Source organism: Vollenhovia emeryi, unplaced genomic scaffold, assembly GCF_000949405.1.
Source record: "Vollenhovia emeryi isolate VEMERY1.0 unplaced genomic scaffold, V.emery_V1.0 DF939126.1, whole genome shotgun sequence".
NCBI lineage: Eukaryota > Metazoa > Arthropoda > Insecta > Hymenoptera > Formicidae > Vollenhovia > Vollenhovia emeryi.
In genome coordinates this window covers 1,014,194-1,035,345 of record NW_011967240.1, presented here as the reverse complement: position 1 = coordinate 1,035,345, position 21,152 = coordinate 1,014,194, and the positions used below count along the sequence as shown (strand labels likewise).

The following is a 21,152-nucleotide window of genomic DNA, read 5'->3' as shown; positions in this document are numbered from 1 at the left end:
AAGGTATACAAGGTTTTCTACTAAAGGGATACATTTTTTAAATTTATTAAGTAAATAAACACAACTTTTTTTTCATTATATCGCAAAAATATATATGCTGCAGAAACTTTATCATCTCACGTGAAGATTAATGACTCAGTTATCTGTACTGATAGACTTAATTAGCGAATTCTTTTTTGTATAACTTTACTTCCTTATTGTGAACGCATATGTTGGGAAGGCATTATGAAGTCGCGCAATCTTTATCCGGATCTACTTTAGTCTTACCGTTACTTTCCAAATCTAAGAAAGCGTTTAATTACCACGTCAAGACGTATAATTAGTCGAAATACAATATTATAAAAATTTTCAAAATTAGATGATATGTAAATCATCTCTATTAACCATCTATCGAAACAGCACGATGAAAATTTGTTTAGGTCCATTTATTATAATTTAAAAAAATTTTTTTTAACACTTGCCAACACAAGTTATCGAGGAAACTAATAAAACAATTTACATTAACTATTTCTGTCTTATTAAAAACATTGGTCGCATAACAAGTTAGCGAAGATTAAAAAGCGTAAATGAAGAAAGATAGCTAAATCCAGTCGATCAGTTTTACGGTGAAGTGTGTTTTTCGGTGCCTTAACTTTCTGTACTACATTCGTACGGCTTATCGATCTAACCACAGTGTCGGTTTGGTAATGTTGCAGACCGATCGGAACCAGCCTCGGAATTATTTATGGTTCGCTTGTTTATGTAGAATACGATCGTATCCGCCGATGACTTTTACTTTCGCGAACGCGGAGAACGCTGTCGTTGCACGCTAATTCGCGCGTGGCAAATTCGCGAAGTGTGTGTAGTTTCTGTGCCGTTTTGACGTATCGTATATAATATAATAATCTACCAGAGGAAAAACAATTTTGCTTGCACCTAACGCGCGCGTAAACAGTAAGTTTATAATTTCACATCTTACCGCCATTTCCGTCAAGTAATTATCGTTACCGACTTTTAATTGTGTCTCGGTAATTTATTCTTGCAATGCAACACGTATAACTCAATGAGAAATCTACGTGAATACTTTTGTTTCGTGAATTAATTTTATTGTAGAAGGCTATTCTTTATTCAAATGCAGCGGAAGTTAATTCCGATGAAATAAAAATTTCTTGCGATTGCACGAGGGAAAAATATCGAAGATATAATTTCGCATAATTTAAACAGAATCTTGTATTCATGATTGCATCGTAAATGTCGTGTAAAGTAGCGATTATTTTTCGCGTTCGTTGAACAGCGATAACGCTCGACTTGACTTTGAGACAGTGCTCGAACGCGACGACAGTTTCCAACAGCATGCGAAGTGCGGTTGCCACGGTTTCTCGCAATAATTCTTTATGAACGGCCGCCGTTGAATATCAATCAATCGGTAGACATTTTCCTTTCTACGGGATCTGAGCAACGTTCGGCCTCACATAGTTACCATGCGGGTGTCGACCGTTTCTCATCGATGGATTCCTTTACGGTTTGATGATTCTCAAATCATCATTCCCGATCGCAGCGAGCTTTTCACATTCTATTTGTTATTACGTCACATTATCGTTGTACAAAATTCTTTTCTTAGTCGGTAATTCTTAATACCACGATTTTGATAAAAAAGACTTATTAATGTTACGTACTTATTTTATGTATTGTACTTTATCATATTTATATGAGACAATCTCCTATTTTGTAGATGAAGAAAACGAACCGTTTCGTGAAACTATGTGATTTTATTCTATAACAGTATTAGTGAAGAGATATAATAATTTTTTTATATTGAAACTACACGTGTTTGCACTCGCACGGCCGGTTTTTTGCGACGATTTTTTGTCTCGTGCTATAACTTTTATTAATGATATATTTGCCAGTATTTCCCAAAGACTTGCCGCGGTATAAGAAATTAGGTGTTACTTGGCGATTCCCCTGGCCGGTCATGAGCCTGGTCGTAACAAGACGTTCTCTATCCATTCCCAGCTCGGAAACCGCACCATAAAACACTTATGGGAAACGTGATTGGCTTAACTTCGAACGGGCGTATGATCTTGTAATTTGTCCCATACAAGGTATACAGCTATTTTCCGTAGAAAGCGCCAAGGGAGATTTCGTCTGCTGCACCAATTAACCGCGCGCGAATTTGTATTATGTTCGAAGGAACGGATAGAAGTCTGTACGCGGGTTTAATTGTGCGGATTGTAGCGTATTCTTTTCTTTAACCGCCTACGGGTTGAAAGTACGAGCGGGAAAGATTTACGATCGCTCCTTATCAACGAGAAAATTGAATTGTTTCAATTGATTTAATTTCCATAGAAAAGGGATTGAATTAGCGCGCGAGTATCTGAAGTTTATGATAATGCAGAGAATTGTATCTTTTACGGATAGCTATCGAAATCAATTAAGTGACTTTTACATCACGATCTTGAAATTAGTAGTTCCACGATTTTGATTGACTGCAATTGTCGACAATTAATATTATGATATATCATCACGCTGATCTGTTACCGTTTGCACAAGATTCGTCGACTTTATAATAATAGTATTCAACTGTTTGAAATATCCGATTCTGATATCAGATATCCGAAGTGTACCGATTAAGGTGAAATACGGGAGTGATGGAGGATAAATGAAATTTCCTTTTAATCTATCTGCGAAATGAATCTGATTTGCTTGGTTGGTGTGATAATCACTCGCGAACGATTCTGAAACGAATTTCAGTTTACAAAGAAATGCGGGCAAGGCCGTATCATTAACGGAATGCAGCCAAGTTTATAGTAGATTCTATTAGCCGGAATTGTGTAATTCACTGTAACTACCGGCCCCGCGACTGTGAGTAGCTTCGAGAGGCAATGCATGCATAAACTAAGCTATGCATCGCGTTTTATCACGAAACAGAATGTTAATTACACACTTTCTTTCGCGAAAATAACCCTTAGCAGTCAAACCCGAGCGAATGTTCTTGCTAATAGATAGAGCCGCAGTTAATCATACCTAAGTCATACAATTATATCATTTCGAAGGTTGAAAGCAAGAGTGATTAAGTCAAATCTTGTTCTTGTTTACTTCATTATGTCACTTATGCAAGATATGTCCTTAATTATATGAAATACCAATATATCTATGTTTATATTTAAGTGAAAAATTATTTTATATTTTCTAGATAGAATAATTAGATAGTAAATTAGACATATCTGTGCATTAAGTTTTTAAATTATAAATTTAATCTATTATTTTATTTTATTTATATTTAAAATTTTATAATACACCACTCGAAATTGCATATCAATTATATATTAAATTTTTTTTGTATAAAAAGTTGAGTATGACATTGTAATTATTTCTATTTTCTTTCATATCCTATTTCATATTCTTGTTTCATAGTTTCTACTTTAAACAGAAAGTACAGTAAACTAATAAATGCTATAATATTTGAGTTTGATCTTCAAAAGTTTACTTCAACGAAATGTAACTCTACATAGCATTCTGTTTGCTCACGATTGGCAATTGGTGTACGTGCATCAGGCCAATCTCGGCCGAACGCGTTTTAGGCACTTGTACTTTCTCGCAGCGGGACTTGTTTCGTTGGCTAGGTGTAATACGCGAAGGAGACTGCAAGTAATTGTGGCAAATCGTTCGTTCTAGCCTTCACCCACTTTCTCTTTCATAGGCCGAGTTTAAGTTAACAATCGGATCTAAATGTGTCGAGCTAGACGTGTAATACAACGCGGCGATATCCGTGTTTCGTTATTTACAACGTATTACAAGAGTACTTTGAACCTTAAAACAATTTTCTCAGACTATACATAGATTTGATTCTACACAGAATCGATACTTACCGCACTATCTATATTTCTGTGATTTATAATCTCTTTATAATAATGCAGATTATATCTTTTAGGATTAACGTAAAGAATTTTTACTCTTTTTTGCAATTAAAATGTGGAAATATTAGAAATTTATAATTACAAGCCATTAAAAATTAAAATAAATTATGTAATAAAATGTTCAGTTTTAAATCTCGACATTATTTTAAAGATTTTATTTAAAATTTGATTAAAGTTTAAATATAATATTTAAAGCGAACATATATTAATTTGACGTCTTAAAGTATTTTCAATATTATTCAACTGATAATCTTAAATCAAGCTTCATTAAGAGAATAATCCTTTTACATGGTAAATAATCAATTTTCAAATCTCAATACTTCTTAGCTAAATCTGAAGTTTAGTCAAATTGACATTATTGCAACTCCATCGCATTTTTAAATACAAAGGTCTATTTTAAGCATGTTATTTTTACATTATTGATATGAGAGAGATGTATGCAGAGACAAGTAATTTAATACTTTAAAAGAACAAAACGAGAAAAGATAGAAGTGACTGTAACGCAGATAAGACTTAAGAGTCAGAGTCATTAGAATGAAAGAAAATGCGGTAAATATTGAATAGTATGTAAATAACAAGAGCGAAGAATCAAACTTGTCAAATGAAATGTAATTACACACATATTTTCTTTTAAAAGGGCATATTACATACCTATATCATGATAAAATATTCGGGAAGCGTCGATTAATACTCCGAGACTACATGAACTCAGTTATCGAATTCGCAGCAGCTGACTCGACTTAGGCGCCTAATTGGCGGAGAAAGTCCCGTCAAACGTGGCGTGCACCGTAATTAAACGAGCGTTTAATCGCGGTAGTGCATTTCTGAGAGCTATGGTTTGTCTCTTGAGACCATTGCGAATAACCATAATGACGTTAGGCACGACGCGATGAAGAAGTACATACGTGCGTTATTCCTGTGCTGGTGCGTTATATCACTTCTGTCAAGTTAGTACATTTTTAGAATTTCGATGTGACTAGAGTTTGGTTGTTTTCACAGAGCGCTCGGAAATGTTTCACATTAAAGAAATTCTAATTAAATATGCAATACAGAGACCCAGAGATACAAAGCGCCCTCAATATTCGCACTTTTGCGTTTATATTATATTAAAAATAAATTTTTTGTTTTAATTAGAATAGAATTGAGTCATAAAATGCTAAATTTCTAAAAGAAATATTTAATCCAGATTAATTAATATTAAATTAGAGTTGATTTTTGCGTATCGCTGTATCATAAATATTTTTTTATTTATTTTTAATTGCGTGTTGTTTTGCTGTCACGTAATTTGGCGCATATTTGCGTGTGACATACTTAAAAGGGAATTTATCAATGGCATATAGCAATCAGACCGATATTTTATTGAAGAAGCTTGTAAGGGAGATTATGCGATCAGAAATACGTCGTAACTTACTTTCGAACGAGTCTCGCTTTAATTTAAATCATACATCATACGCGGATGATGAATATAACGTGTAACTCAGTATCATATTTTATGCAGGAATATTTATTATGTTTATTCGTAATAAATATGTAAATTTATCATTGATAGATATAACAATAATTCTTATGACATGGACCTCTGTCAGGAATTAATTATATAATTAATTCGAAAAAATAAGAATTTTTTCATTTTATTTACTACTTCAATTCTAAAATCACTTAATCCATTGTCATTACAAACATTATTACTAAGTTATAATTTTCTTAAACGTCCGAGTGAATATATCGATGAAACAATTTTATTCTCACGGTTTTTCTATGCAATAGGAAACGGATGACGTTCTTGCGAAAAAGCATAATAATTGCCTTCAACACACTTGAATCACATAATAATAATATATATTCTTATGATGCAATTGGATAACGATTTATAGGGTGTCAAATACGATTTAAAATGAGCTACAAAAGTTGCTTTATAGTTAAAATTAATTGTTAAAGAAATTAATTACTAAAAATCCACTTAAGATTCCTGCAGTTCATCAACAGTTGTATTGATTTACGTGAAAATGTAAAAATATATTATATTTTCCATCAATTCACATGAATGAGAAAAATTTAGAAGAAAACAAAATAAGGTTTGGTTGTAATTCAATACAGTGCTACATTTTAGTAATCTTGTATTGAAAATTCACTTGTTCATCGTGCAAACAGGTATTATAGTCATGAGAAACGTTTAACAGAAATCTAGAGAATTATTGGTAGCGTAGATTTTTGATGATTTTCTAATTAAAATTATTCATTTACTCCGAATTTTGCTTTTCTCATAAATTATCACGCAACAAACTTTCTCATGTAATTCATTCTCAAGTGCAAAAATAAACCACAGCTTCTTAGGTAACGGTGTAAATCAGGCTATTTAATTTGCTCCTTGTTTCTTGCGGCCGATTCTTGTCAACTTAGCCAAAAAATTGTCAGACGCGAACGTCTATAATAATCTGCTTACTTTCACCGAACAGCACTGATACAGCAGCGTGGTTCAAATTTTGACAAATGCGCGCCGTTTGCACGCTTTCTTGGCATGATGCACTTTTTCTTCGCGAACACGTATCGAACTCACTTCCAATCGTTTCGCCAATACATGGGCTCAGTCGATCGTAAATATACACCGGTTGCGATTTATCGAGTAAATTTAGAAATACAATTCATTATTAAATTTTTATTAGCCAAAATTTAACAAAAATTCATAAACGATATGTTATTATTATCTTGGATAATTGGAAAATTTATTAAATTATTATGCTTATGCGCAAAATGTAAATTTACGCATATGTGGATGTAATGACCCAAGGAATTATATGACTTATTTAAAAAAGTTTTTAAAGAATCGTCGTTCATCTAAAATTCTAAAAGCAAGAAATAGCGCATGTGCAGCGTGATATTTACAAAGCAGATTACAGGATACACTCAGAACGAATTATACATTTCGGTTTGTGCAAGATTTAGGAGCTAGAAATTTCATTCGGTGAAAATACTGATTTCGCCATCACATATGACTTACATGTCGTTGCTCAAATGAAGATCGCTGAACGCGATATTCACCATCACGGGATGTGCGAATGTTATACGCACTTTGATAACATATTTATTATTTCATAACACGTGCTATTGCACTCCGGAAGCAGGAATTATGTCGTTTTCAGTATATCGACTTTCTATAATGTGGAATATCGGACCGTTAGTGCCATTTAATTCCCCCGCGATTATTACACAATTTTAAGTGCGAAAGAAATTTTATAGTCATCGGTTGACCGAGCCAAACCAGTGAAAGGAACTTTTCTTCCGTATAAATAATTACGAATAGCGCCTCGTTTACCGAAATATCCCAGATAAAAAGCGCGGAAATACAAGTAACTGTGAAGCAGAAGCTTAATTTCAATTACAAGATACATGACGATTACTTATTTTACTTTTATGATCAAGAGTGAATATTTCTCTTATAATCAAGGTCATGAACGTAATGTAGAAATTTAGATTCAAAATGTTCTAGTTTTGTTATATTTTGTTAACGAAAGTAGCAATCTCTTACAAGTTATGATAGAGAGTTATGAGTTATAAGCTACGCTCGGTGCACTACACTTTGAATTTATTACGTCCGGAATAAAACAAAAAGTATACGATTATATTCAATGTAACATTTGTATCACGATAATTGATTCTCAACAATATAAAACTGCAATTTGTGAAAGAAATATAATTCTTTCTTTATTAATACTTCTTGAATTTCTAAATTACGAACAATTCATTTATCCTATAAATGGATTTCACTAAGTTTTAAATAACTTAATCTTTAATTTTGATATTAGAAAGCTAAAGATGAAACAGTCATATTTTTCTAACTTGTTGAAATTATGCTTGTGATTAATGACGCAGTGTGCATTAGAATTTAAAAGCAAAAATTGAAACATTGTCAAAATTGTAATAATGGGATTAAAACGGTTCTTAAAATTATCTTATTAATACTTGAGTCTATCACGTGTGAGATCGCGTGTAATACGCAATATACGCAGGCAACAGAGATTAACTCTCCCATAATATTATAAGATATTTTTATGGCATCTACTTCATTATGTAGTGAAATCGTATTACGATAATGTTCGAGTTCATTGACTGTAAGAAGAAACGGAAGGTCAAAAGATTGGATCATCGGGACATAAAGTTACGACACTTCTGGTTTCAGTGACTCTGACAAATAATTGTGCTCGCAGCGAAATCCGAGTTCTCTCTATAATAAATGGGTCGGCCATTTTCACGCGAAACAGATTAGTCCACGACGACGTGAGAATCGCGATATAATTTCGTGACTGAACATTTCAGATACCCGATTTGGTAATGTTTCTCACAGCATGATTGCACATGCCGCGACGTTTATTGCTATACTTATTATTACGTGGTTCATTTTCAGAACGGAAATGCCGGTCGGACAGCTAGTGATCGGTGTGAACGATTACGGACATTTGTTTTAGTCGCGTGAGACCATTTTTATTCATCATCACGTTTCGCTTTGTACTACATGCGACTATCTCATTAAAAAATGAAAAAGATTTTAATAAAATTAATAACAATGTTTTATCAAATTACATTTGCTGGTAATTAAAATGGTATACGTAATTATAAAAATTGTTTTATTTCTAAAAGGGGAAAGGCAATCGTTGTGGAATATTTGTACAAGTCGTATGACAATAACATTTCTACGTATTTAGTTAATTAAAATTTGTATTTTTGAATTTTATTTAATTACCGAATTATTTAAAATTAATGTATGAGACTCGCAGTCATTTTGAATCTAATTACTGAATCACTTTACAACATCGCAGAAGTAATATCTTCAAGAAAGTTGAAATTTGAACAACTACAATTGAAACAATTTCGCTTTTATTTAGAAATTATAGAATTTGTTACAAATGCAATTGATGTCGAGACTTACGAAGAAAGTAGCGCCTCGCATACTTGAACGCGCTGCGCTACTTTGCGCACCGGGAAATATCGTTCAGGCGCAGGGCACTCGGGCGTAAAAAGAAATAAGTACGCAATATTTACATATAGGCATACTTAATGATTTAATAACTTATTACATATGTATAATTTATGTTACACATTGGACCTCTTCGTACCTTTACGTGCAAAATCTCAAATCAATATTTCGTAATAATATTCATACAGTAAGAAACTTTCTTCGCGACGTAATCAACTAGAGATTACGTTGGAGCTTTGCGCGCGTACTCATTTCGCCATGTCGAAGAAATTTGCATCGCTAGTTTACTAATGCACAACCGTCATTCCAATTTATTCGAGGCATTCCGAGAGTTTTAGTGCTCCTGTTGTTGATTAGAACCGTTCGGAAACGTTGTGATCGTCACTTTGCATGATGAAAGTCAGCCAACGATACCACGGATGATTGCAAACGTCCAATTTTCCACTCGGCCATAGTTTAATGGTTTTCAAAAGCATTTGAATTACGAAGAAAGACCGTTCTCTTTGACGGGCGTTGCCAATTGCGCGACTAACAGCCAGCCTCCGAGTGTCCATCTTCATTATCAGCTCCACTTGCTTTAGTCGTCGCCTCCCGTCATGACTTCCATAAACTCTGAAAGCGCGCAAAATGCGTCGGTGTTAGCGTAATCAGGCGGCGCCTTGCATTTCCCGCGAGCTACAAACTTGGCGAACCACCCAAGGCGAGAGACTTATTGAACGTTCGATCGGCTTTGCTATTAGTGCCGGTTATGTTAAGCTTCGCTGACGTTGACGTGCGCGAAACAAATTTACTTGGCTCCGGGCTTCGTAACTTGAGCACATTTTAAATGAACTACTTGGCTTTCGAAGCGTGTCACATATTATCGTATCTCGTAAATCACGCTTGTTAGGTGCAATCTGGAGCATTTCTTAAACATATTATCTTAATAGTACAGTTGTAAGTTTTTGAACATGAGCAACAGTTTTTAATCATTACTGATACGATTCTAACGTTGAATCAAAGTAAAAGTTTTCTATAATTTAACATTTGATACTTATTTTGACCGTCTAACGTTATACTTTATCAAACTACTTTGAAATATTTGCTTCAGTTCATTCAAGAACAATTGAATTGAAAAATAAGTTTTAAAAGTTAGTCTAAACAATAGCTTCCCGAGGTTAAGAAGCAATACCGCGAAATAATAGAAGAGAGATATATATGATCAAAATACCGTCAAAATCGAGAGTCCCTGAGCCATCAGCGTCGATTTCTTCGATCATCAAATCAAGTTCATCCGGTGATAGCTTGTCGTCGAGTTCGTGAAGGATATCGCGAAAGACAGCAGTAGTTATGTAACCATTGCCCTCTTTGTCATACAACCGGAATGCCTCGCGTAATTCTTGCTGCATCGCTTCCGTATCCTCTTCTACCAAGAATCTAGCAGCTAGCGTGCAGAATTCTTCGAACTCGAGCTCTCCGGAACCTGTCAGTACAAGAAACGTATACATGATGAACCGTCAAGCATAGGGAATGTGATCGATGAACAATGAATGGAATTTTATTTACCATCCTCGTCGACTTCCCTAATGATTTCCTGCAGCGTATTTTCGCTGAGCTCGTAGCCCAACATGGTCAATATCGTACCTACCATGTTGGTGCCGATACTGCCCTTCTTTTCATGATCGAAAGCGTCGAAAGCTTTTTTCAACACTGCACAGTACAGAGATATATTCGATTAGCAACGTGATTTTAGATTATTCTGAATATTTTTCATGATAAAAGATATACTCACGAGCTTGCTGGTCTTTAGTTAGATCATCCTGAAAGCATGAGAGATACTTAATTATTACATGTGATTATACAAGATATTGATTCACTAAAAATAAAGTCACTAAAAATAAGATTTTAATAGTAAAAAAATTTAATAATATAATGCCAAATATAATTAATACTTTGTTATACCGTCAACATTTAAATTTGGTTAACAAATAACTTTCTATTTAATTTAATGTTTAATCACATTAAATGTTATTATGACTTTTAATCATATATTTAAATTGTATAGCTACCGATATTAAGACTTATAACTTATGAAATATTCTCGCGTTTATCAAAAGTATGACTTGCCATAGCGATGGTAACTATACGCGCTGCTCGTGGTACGTTAACGCCGACGGTTTATCCGGGTATGCACCAGATTCTGGCTGTGGACTTCTGTTTTAAGTGATCATAACGATGATCTTCTGGCACGTGATTGACCAGGTAATATCTACATCTCGAGTCTAGCGGTTTTCAAATTCATCGAGGACGTTCTCCCCACTCTATTTTCTTCGACGTATTTTACCCAATTATGCAGAACTTGTGGCAACCCATTTAATTTCGAAAATGATCCTAACCACTACCAGTCGTACTTTCGATTTGTCAGCGGCTGTTCCAAATTCTGACGCTCTTACGTTGACAAGATTAATGCGAACATGTCGCACGCGATTCATCTTGATGCAAATAATTAATTATGACGTGAAGGGTATAACAACCAGATACAGGTGTATCAATATTAAAGTTTATTTTTACATACTTATAACAGTTGAGTTTATTAAGAAGCAATTTAAATTTATTAAGAACTAAAATTGGCAGTTTTATATATTTATTTGAAAAATATATTAATGAAGATTTATACTGAAATTATTAGGAAATTTATATAATATTTTAGAAAAATTATGTTGCCAAATATGTAATGTGGTATTATGTACAAATACACCACGTCTATTTTTCTTATCACATAAAACTTCGCGATATCTCTCAAGTAATTGTATGTACAAGAGATATATGCACATTATTTTTTTATATTCTTAAATAAAAATTTAACTTTCGGCGTATTGATATAAGAGACTTATCTCTTTACACGAATAATTTATTATGATATGACATGTGTCTATTACGATGCAACATGAATTTATTAATTAAACAAATTTTTTTCTGCATATGTGATCTAAAACGATAGTGTATCATAATAGAACTTAAAAATATATTGCAGAAAAATAATTAATCTACTTAATATAAAGTCACGATGAACTGTTGCTCAAAGGTGACGAAATATTTTTTCAAGATTATGTTCTTATTGAAACATACAACGATACGAATTTTGCGAGCATTTGCAATTTTATTCGTAATTTTTTATTAAAACTTTTTTTTTCAATTTCTCTTTAAACTACGGTAAAATTGTCGCAAATCTTTTAACCAGACCTCGCGGAGATATTTTGTGAGCTTATATTGTCATTGAGGCCGCACAAGTAGTCCATTATGAAATTCTGCAACATGTCCGCATGGCAGAATTTACGAGACGTAATGTGTGACTGCGTGGACGACGTAACAATAGACAGAATTGGCACAGATGCCGCCGGTGGATTCATGGGTGATGCTGAGACCCAAGACGGTTCTATGCAATAATTGTGCATGTCTTATTCTTAGAGTCCTAATTATAAGCTCATAAAGCCCGGTGGCTGCTATTATATTTAGGCGATTTTACCGTTTACTCCGAAATACAGTCGCTTGCCATGCATTGTCAAACTCCTTGCACATGCCTTCGCAACTTTTCAATAGTTTACAATAGATTATGTTGCTGTCACTGAATCGAACATATAATGTTACGGCTGATGTGTGTGAAGCACGTGCCACCGTTGTTGCCAACACGCGAGCATATATTTTCAAGTGCGAATTTTTGTGTCGATAGTAATTATAATTATAATAGATTTTTTACAATATAGTGAGACTGTTACAGGGAGTTGTAGAAGCATAGGCATCTTTTTGGCGCCCATAGCAAGTATATTTAGAAAAACGACAATATATCCTTAACAATATACCAAACGTTAGCATCAACTGCAATTCGACATTGTCAAAATTGAACAGAAATTAAAATCTTATTCTTCTTAATAATTATTAAATTTTCTTTTAAAAATATTGAAGTTATATAAAAAATAATAAATATTACAATTTATGCATATGCTTAGTATATTGTTTCGAAATTTGAAAAAGAAAGTAATCTGATATCCCATTAAAGTTTAAAGATTATAATAAATATATACTGCTATCGTCCTTACAATTTATTAATTTAGATATTATTTTTTATATTTTTTGACACAATCGATGTCTATTAATTTTGTTCGATATATATTAAAATTTATAATATTATATATATATATATTTGTTACTTATATATATGTATGATTACACATAATTCCAAATAGTAAAATATACTAAATTTCGACATTTGAATTAAATTAACAGCTAGTGGGAATTCAATGTCAAAATCCTGGTAAAGAATAGCAGTTTTGTAATCTTGACAAAGTAAGAGCAGTATAAATCTCAAAGTACCAATTATTGTCGGTCTTATAGTTTGAAATATTATCTCAGAGACCCCGAAATCTTTCTCGAATTCTACCTGACATTTCGCAATCTATAAATATTAAGAGTTCTTTAGGATTTATCTTTGATCATCTTTCATCGCAACCCCGCAAAATAAATTTCACTACTTTTTCTTGTATGTGATAAACGAGCGAACTTATACTCTGCCAGCATCAACTTCGAAAAGATTTCGGCTTCTCTGTTTGTACAGGCACACTCGTTCGATACGTGGGCGATCGACATGGTGCATCTGCGCGGTGCCAAAGTCATAATTTATCCTGTCATGACCTCCATGAATTCTGTAACGTAAACGTTGAGTTAGTCAGGTATGCATAGAGGAAGACGAAGTGAATTAACACCTGTGTACAACGCAAGATTTCTCACCATCGAAATCGAGCGTGCCAGATCCGTCAGTGTCCACCTCCTCTATGATCATGTCAAGCTCCTCCGGAGATAATGCGTCATCCAATTCGTGAAGGATGTCTCTGAACACATCAGTAGTAATATAACCATTGCCTTCCTTATCGTACAATCGGAATGCTTCTCGTAATTCCTGCTGTATCGCTTCCGTATCAGGTTCCTCTTCGAGAAAGCGCGACGCTATTTGACAAAATTCCTCGAATTTTAACTCACCACTTCCTGAAACCAGAAATTTGTTCTATTATTAGTGTCCATCACGTAATAATATACACACTTTCTTAGTTGTAGTAGATTTTTAAATCTATTATATACTTAATTGTAAAATAATTTACTCTGACAATTTTTGCCAATAAATGACAAACGCGCATTTCTGGCTTCTAAACATAATAATAAAATAAATAATTTTTTATTTGGACAAATACTTTAGCTGTAAAATTTGTTTGAATTAAATATGATAAAATATTATTATTACTCAGGGAGACAGTTGAAAAATGCGATTTCTTTTTCAATCGACTTTCCTGTATATTGGATTAGGAATAATATGTATTTACCCCACGTATCAACTTCCAAAATAATTCCTGAAAGCTCTTCAGCTGGAATTTCGTGGCCAAGCATACCTAGAATTGTGCCTACCTGTTCCGTGCCGATACACCCTTTTTTGTCATGATCGAACGCGTCAAATGCCATTTTCAAATCTGTTCAGTACAATTGTTCTTCAATTTTTATATGTCCAACACTAAATATTTTAATTATAATCTCTAACAATAATTTTAAACTGATGGCATATTATTTATATCAATAATAAAAGTAACAGCGCTTTAATATGCAAGTATACTTACTTTTCAATTGATCTTTGCTAAGTTGAATTTCTTCCTGTAATCGAACTAAACTTGTTAATAACGAAATATTTACTCAAAATAGAAGCTATTAGAAATTTAAATGACAAAAACACGTAAACCACTGATTGAAAGACTTTCCGCGATTAATACCACATAATTAAATCGGGTAATTTTTTATATTTGTCATAAATTTACACAATAATTACCATGTTGTTAAAGTTCACTTTTCTAAAACTGTCAAATTAATCACAAAATCGGACGATTAACGGGTTCTTTTCAGATGCAGCTAACTGCACCGACGAAAAAGTGTTACTGAGCCGTAGTAAACTAATTAGCAGCGCGATACTATAGATACACACCCACAAACGGTGTTAATAGATCATCGCAATCATTCGAACCGAACTCGCTATAAAAAGACTTTGATTTAGGACGCCTTCACGACTGTCTCTTCGCGAAACAATTAACGTGCTAAAGCAATTGAATGAACATACGATTTTTTTAAGTTGGCATGTAAATATCTTTGAAAAATTTATATTACATGGCGTTATTAATTGTTATGGGCACGCGTTCAGATTTTGTAAAGGTTATAATTTTACATTTTTTAGTAAAAAAAATTACTGTAACGTCGAGAATTTTTCTTACTTTCTATTCATATAGTTTTACACTTTCCAAGTCTATTTATTCAAATAAAGGGAATTTTTTTGAAAATTATATATCTAACAAATCATTAAAAATTATAAGTAATCGAATACTTTGACTCTTTTTTCATGGAGTTCATTTTTTATAGTTTATAAACGACTTGAAATTAATGTATCTGTTATTTTAAAACGTTTTCCTTTTCAAATAGACATAATCAATACTTGATTTGTATTCAGAAGTGTTATAATCTAGGGAAGAATTTGTAGCGTATCTGATGTTATCTTTGTATGACGTAGATGTTAGTTATAGCGAATGATATTTATAGCGAATGATAGTTATAGCGAAATTATCGCTTCCCCCGCACAGCGAACTATTCGTGAACGTGAAAGCAGTTATACATTGCATCGTATCGTACATATAGCGGTTTGGCATTGCATCCTTTTAGAGAATTGCAGTGGATTGCTGACAGCTTGTACGTGAAAAAAATTATCTGGCAACTACCTTTAACCTCGATATATAATCCTTACTAGCCAATCAGATAAAGCTTCGACGTTAAATCGAACTACTGATCTAACCACTAAAAATAATTCTGGGGAATCGCTTCAGTACCATAATAAACGACTCATTGCAAATCACTAAATTTAGGACAGTTAAAAGTGCACGGTTTCACCGATCATCTTGATTTTATCAATTCAAATCTATATGTGTATTTGTCTGTAATTTTCCAAATTCAATTATTTTTTAATTTTTACCTTTGACATAAAATATATTGTTCCCTCAGAAATCAAACTAATCAATTCTATGCAAAAGTAGAAATAACTGAAATAAAATTATGACTTCGCCATGTAAGTGATTATGTTCTGGTACTAAAATTAAGAAATTTTAAAAAGTATAGTCGATTAGTTTGCAAATTCTTTTAGAAATATCTTCGTTATCGATTTTCGTTTTTCATTTTTCTCAATTCTTTTGCAACCACACAATATTATTAACGTAATCTATTATATGTATTCTCAGAACCTGACATTGACTTTGGGCTGTTAGCCAAATTTAGCTTAGCCCAAAGTGAACCGAGAATTCCAAACATATTCATTAGCTAACATCATGCAGGATATAGAGTTTGAAATTTGAATACACATTGCAAAAGAACATTTGAATTTGGTAATACGTATGCTAAAACAATAATTAAGCAACAATTTAATTTAAAAACAGTTTAGTTTAAAAAGAAAAATATTTATTATATTTATCTTCCTTTTCAGTTCTATATTTTTTTATTTGCAATATTCTTTTATGATTTTTCTGAAACAAAATTTTTTATAACAAAATTAGAAAGCTTGTAATTTGATGTAATGAGTCTAAAAGAAGTAATTTCATAATATGTTATACCATGCATATTAAATCGTCTCAGAATCATTTTCGTTCATGTCTGTTACCGTCGATAATTGAGCATGATATAAATACGGAAACGGCGATAAGGGTAGTGGGTTCGACTTCCCGGTTGGTGTTGAAGGCTCTTTTTAACTTCCACGAATTCAGCTACGATAATATCGCTTTAACACCAGAGATATCGTATTATCGCTCTCTATGCTCGACGCTGAGGTTTCTGAGGTTTCCTGCGAATTAGGTTTTGTATTGGCGGTAACGATATGACATATTCATTCTCCTTCAAGTTTTGCGAGATAGCCGATATCACGTCTTCAGTGGCACATTCGTTCGGAAGTTGAAGTGCTTTTGCGCAAGTTGAAGTGCTTTTGAAAGCACTAAAATAACGGTTCTGCGCTTCACGATCACGACTCAGTTTCTTTTTCTTAACATCGCCGGTGTCATCGCACCGTGACATGAGAGCGACACTGACGAAACTTAATATTGAGAAAACTGTAGCTAACGCGTGATAATCGTATTTGCGTAAGAATTTGGATGCGAACGATGTAATTAGATCCAATTTGACGACGAGAAGGTGATATTATTTAATGAACAAATTGTGTACACAAATTTGTTTCGGACTGCAGATCCTGTAGGCGAAAGGAATCCTTGACTCTGTTGACGCATCGCATCGATCTTTTTATACCAATTATGCCCGATCGCGCGTTGATAATGAATTAAATTAAGGATAGGATCGTGCAAATCTGATAGAACGACTAAAACATTTTTAACTTCTCTACCTCCCTTGTGGAGCAATTTCACATCGTAACGGTACTGTTAAATTGATCGCGGTTGTCGAGAATATTTGAATTTATTCGAATTATTTAATTAAATCAGTTGGTTACCAAAAATGTCGCAACTAATACGAATTATCTATAGCGCTAGACATGGTTGTAGACATATTTGAAATAATTGTCGCTATTGATGTTACACGGTTACATATCACGATATCAGCATTTATTGTATTCGACACAGCTTTATCGTAAAAAATTGCGAACATGAAAGTTTTAACCGCATTGTTTTTGAGCTATCAGGGATTTTCTCACACGCGGGTAATCTCTAATCTTGCATCCATTTGCGGCTGCAATCGCAATGCCACAGATCGTTACCTATCGGCAGACCGAAATAGGGATGCCACTGAATTATCGAATCGAACAGGCCTTCGGGCAAGGTTGTGATACGGTTGTGGCTCATCAGCAGGCGCCTCCCTTCAAGTAGCGCCCACGGCACATGCCATACCTACCATATCTTAGGTACACCTCTGCTCATCAGTATCTGTTTCACAGATTCGGAGATAGACTCGAATGCATATGCGCAAACAGTCTTTATATGCTATTCCGATAAAGAAATAGAGAGACACTGCATCGGGTACATAGCTTCCTTTAAAATTTTTTCTACTTTGAAATAACTGTTACAGATTGTTACGATATTTAAATATTTTTAGATCGGTAGAAAGAAAGAGAAAATCAAGGAAAATTAATATAGGTGTAACAAAAAACTTTGTAAAATGTTATTCGTGTAATTTTGTGCATGCTGCAAAATATTAATTGGCCGAGAAGTTAAATATTTCATTAGCAATTATGTTTTCATTAATTTTAATACGATTTGCTGTACGTTTAATTTAAATTCTCTCTCTACATTTACATAATTTCGATTAAAGCATTTAAAATGATATTAAAGATCAGGAATATCTTCTCTTCGAGAACAAAATTACATAACACCTTTGACATGTTGCTAATATACCAAATACTATTACTACGTCATGCTGTTCGACCAATATATCCTAGAACGTTCTGGCATCAAATCTAGAATCTGTTTGCACTCGACATTGATTAATGTTATCTCATGCTCCTGTCGATACATATCTCGTATTGATCATCAACGTTACTAAAGAGGACCTCTGATAAATTGTCTCGTATTTGTATCTCAGTTAAACCATACAATACGTATTCGGTATAAAAATAATATTTTAACCCGATGTATTTAAATTTATCGATGTTTTAATTTTGTCCATAAAAAAATATATATATACTTTTGCAATCTGTTATAGGAAGTGAAATGAGTAAGGGTAAATGATAAAAATTAAATAAGGGTAACAATAAATAGCGTTTCTGCTTATATCATTTTTATTCATTTGAAAGTTTCACATATACACGTTAATCATTAACGACATAATAAACAATGACATATAGACATTAGAATTTGAGTAGCGAGTCGCGAGTCGATAAGGGAAAAATGTTTCATAATACATACATATCACGTAATAGTTATCATATAATGACCATATATATTTAACATTATGTATAGACATATACAGACGAAGTTCGTGTATGTGTGTGTCATATTATAACCATATATATATATATATAACATCCATATAACATTAGGCGTGATTTAGTCTCGTGTTTCCGTGTATTCGTTTAGATATGCGTGTACAGGTATACGTATCTCTGCCTAAGAGCATTTATGCGGAAAGACGTAGACGCGTAAGTGTACATTGATTCAAGAACTAATCTTCTTTTTTATCTAATTCCCACACGGACTTGATTCTTATATACGTAAGAATTACGCGTCCTTTATCTATATAGAAGACAGTGAAGAGAAGGGGAGATGAAACGCTCGTAAGACTAACGTGTCGTGTTTCGGCCATGTAGGTGGCGTTTGTAATACGTGTTTATGCCGTGTTTGGTGTGGGCGTGTGTGTACTGGGGTGGTAACGTGTTAACACAGATACGAGATTTCTGGAGTCGTGCGAAGAAGCGACGTGTGAGCGAGCACCGAGATTACAAAGGTACATCCTTCGATCGAGAGTTAAGCTCCGTTTATCCTCCTTACGCGCGGGTAGATCCTGGGTGGGACCGTCGATAATTTCGTTTACACGTCCCGCTAACGAACACACATGCGTATGCATATCTATATATGTATATAGGTATCATCGTGTTCGCGCATACACGCGTTTACGCGTCTTCAGGGTATCGCGCGCTTATTAAATGAAGTAAGTATGGCGAGCCGGTCGTGCGCCCGTCGGGCGTGCCGGCAACGATTCGACCACATTGTAAGACGCTGTACAAAAATATCCGCTTATAATAATTAGTAATAATAAATCGGCGCGCCCGACGAGTCTAGCGCCGGCACCCAGCGATATGTCTCGTATGGTTCTGCGGGCTTGACGTCCGGCGATCTGTGCCTAATCCTTTCGGCCGATGCGGCAGCTGATAAGTATTCTTTGCTGTACAATGCCCGTTGAAACGTTAGAACTTTGGAAACGCGATTTCGCCTCTCAACTTTGTGCAGTTATTATTAGAGTAGAAGCATAAAACGTGTAGACAATTCTGTATGCATTGTACGAGTGCATTGTACAGTGCCTTGTCATGTACAGAGCATCTTAACAGCGTATACCGCCGTATGGTATCCAGCGGAAAAGATTAGAGTCGCGCAAACTCCCGTTTTCACTTTTGTTTCTAAAACTTGTCTAAAGATATGTCCTAACATTCGAGCCGGAAGTTCTTCGATGAAGCAAACTTTTGCACGCGCGGGCAAATAATCCATTCAAACTTTTGCCACGATATCTTCGTTCAGTTTCAATTAAGTAAAAGAATATTGAGAAATTGAGAAATAGGAGAAATGTGTAGAGTAAAGAGAACAAAATGTCAAGTAACGCGAAACATTGTCAGGAGAATAATCGAAGTACAAAATGCTTAAAAGGCGATATAAAAGAGCTCTTTTCATCACATTTCTCGGCCGCAATTTTTTTTAACAGCAATATATATTCCAAACTTCCGACTCAGGTAATTATGCTATTTCGCTAGTTTTACTTTCGTCTCTATCAACTTGGTTTATAACTCACTGCCGGTTACACGCTGCCGTTTTTCTCTCCTTAATAATCATAATTGCGTGTAGTTAAGTTAATCGCAAATGTGAATTATTCGCATGTAATTACAAAACAAGAAGATTTAAACATCGACATCAGATATGCCTCGTACGAATCCTAAGCTAAATGTAGGGCCTGCAGAGGATCGCATTCGGCGTATCGTATAACTTTTATCATTCAATATATTAAGATTAAATTTGACGTAGCAATCACGAACTTTTACTCAGATCTCATATAAAAATAAAAATTTTACAACTGACAATAAAACAAAGCAAAGTGTGTGGGTAAAATAATAAAGGTGGACTTTGCGGATTTAAGTAGAAACCAAATTTTCCAACGCCAGTGTGTGCCCGGCAGTTTTATACTCTATTATCAATATAACTTCTTAGAAAAAACATCTAGTGCATATATGTATATATAAGAGATATAGGTATATATAATATATATCTTTCATAATTGTAAAATAATGCATAATAATATATATATATTATATGTAACGTACATATACATATATGAATATATGTATATGTTAACAAATAAATTCTCTTAAACCTCGTACGTTCACGATATGTATACGATCTTTAGTCGTTATAGCTTCGTCAAGCCTTAAATCGACTTAGTTAATCAATTTATCTTACAAGTAGACTTGGGCGTATAAATGATATGTGTACGTGTGTATTGTGATATCATCATCTTAGCTCGGGAATTAGATCACT

General features: G+C 33.8%; 2 protein-coding genes across 2 annotated transcripts; both read right to left on the bottom strand.

Annotated features, from left to right (window-relative positions):
* Window positions 1-8,928: 8,928 nt before the first annotated feature.
* On the bottom strand, window positions 8,929-11,098 carry LOC105568980. Its single transcript, XM_012025081.1, has 5 exons — window positions 10,975-11,098; window positions 10,640-10,667; window positions 10,414-10,557; window positions 10,079-10,330; window positions 8,929-9,480 (listed from the first exon to the last, which is right to left on the bottom strand). The coding sequence occupies exons 1-5, from the start codon at window positions 10,975-10,977 to the stop codon at window positions 9,446-9,448; spliced, it is 462 nt and encodes a 153-aa protein (XP_011880471.1). The 5' UTR covers window positions 10,978-11,098; the 3' UTR covers window positions 8,929-9,445.
* A 2,056-nt stretch (window positions 11,099-13,154) lies between these two features.
* On the bottom strand, window positions 13,155-14,868 carry LOC105568979. Its single transcript, XM_012025080.1, has 5 exons — window positions 14,714-14,868; window positions 14,508-14,541; window positions 14,220-14,363; window positions 13,633-13,887; window positions 13,155-13,547 (listed from the first exon to the last, which is right to left on the bottom strand). Exons 1-5 carry the CDS (start codon window positions 14,714-14,716, stop codon window positions 13,522-13,524), a joined length of 462 nt encoding a protein of 153 aa, XP_011880470.1. The 5' UTR covers window positions 14,717-14,868; the 3' UTR covers window positions 13,155-13,521.
* Between the last annotated feature and the right edge of the window lie 6,284 nt (window positions 14,869-21,152).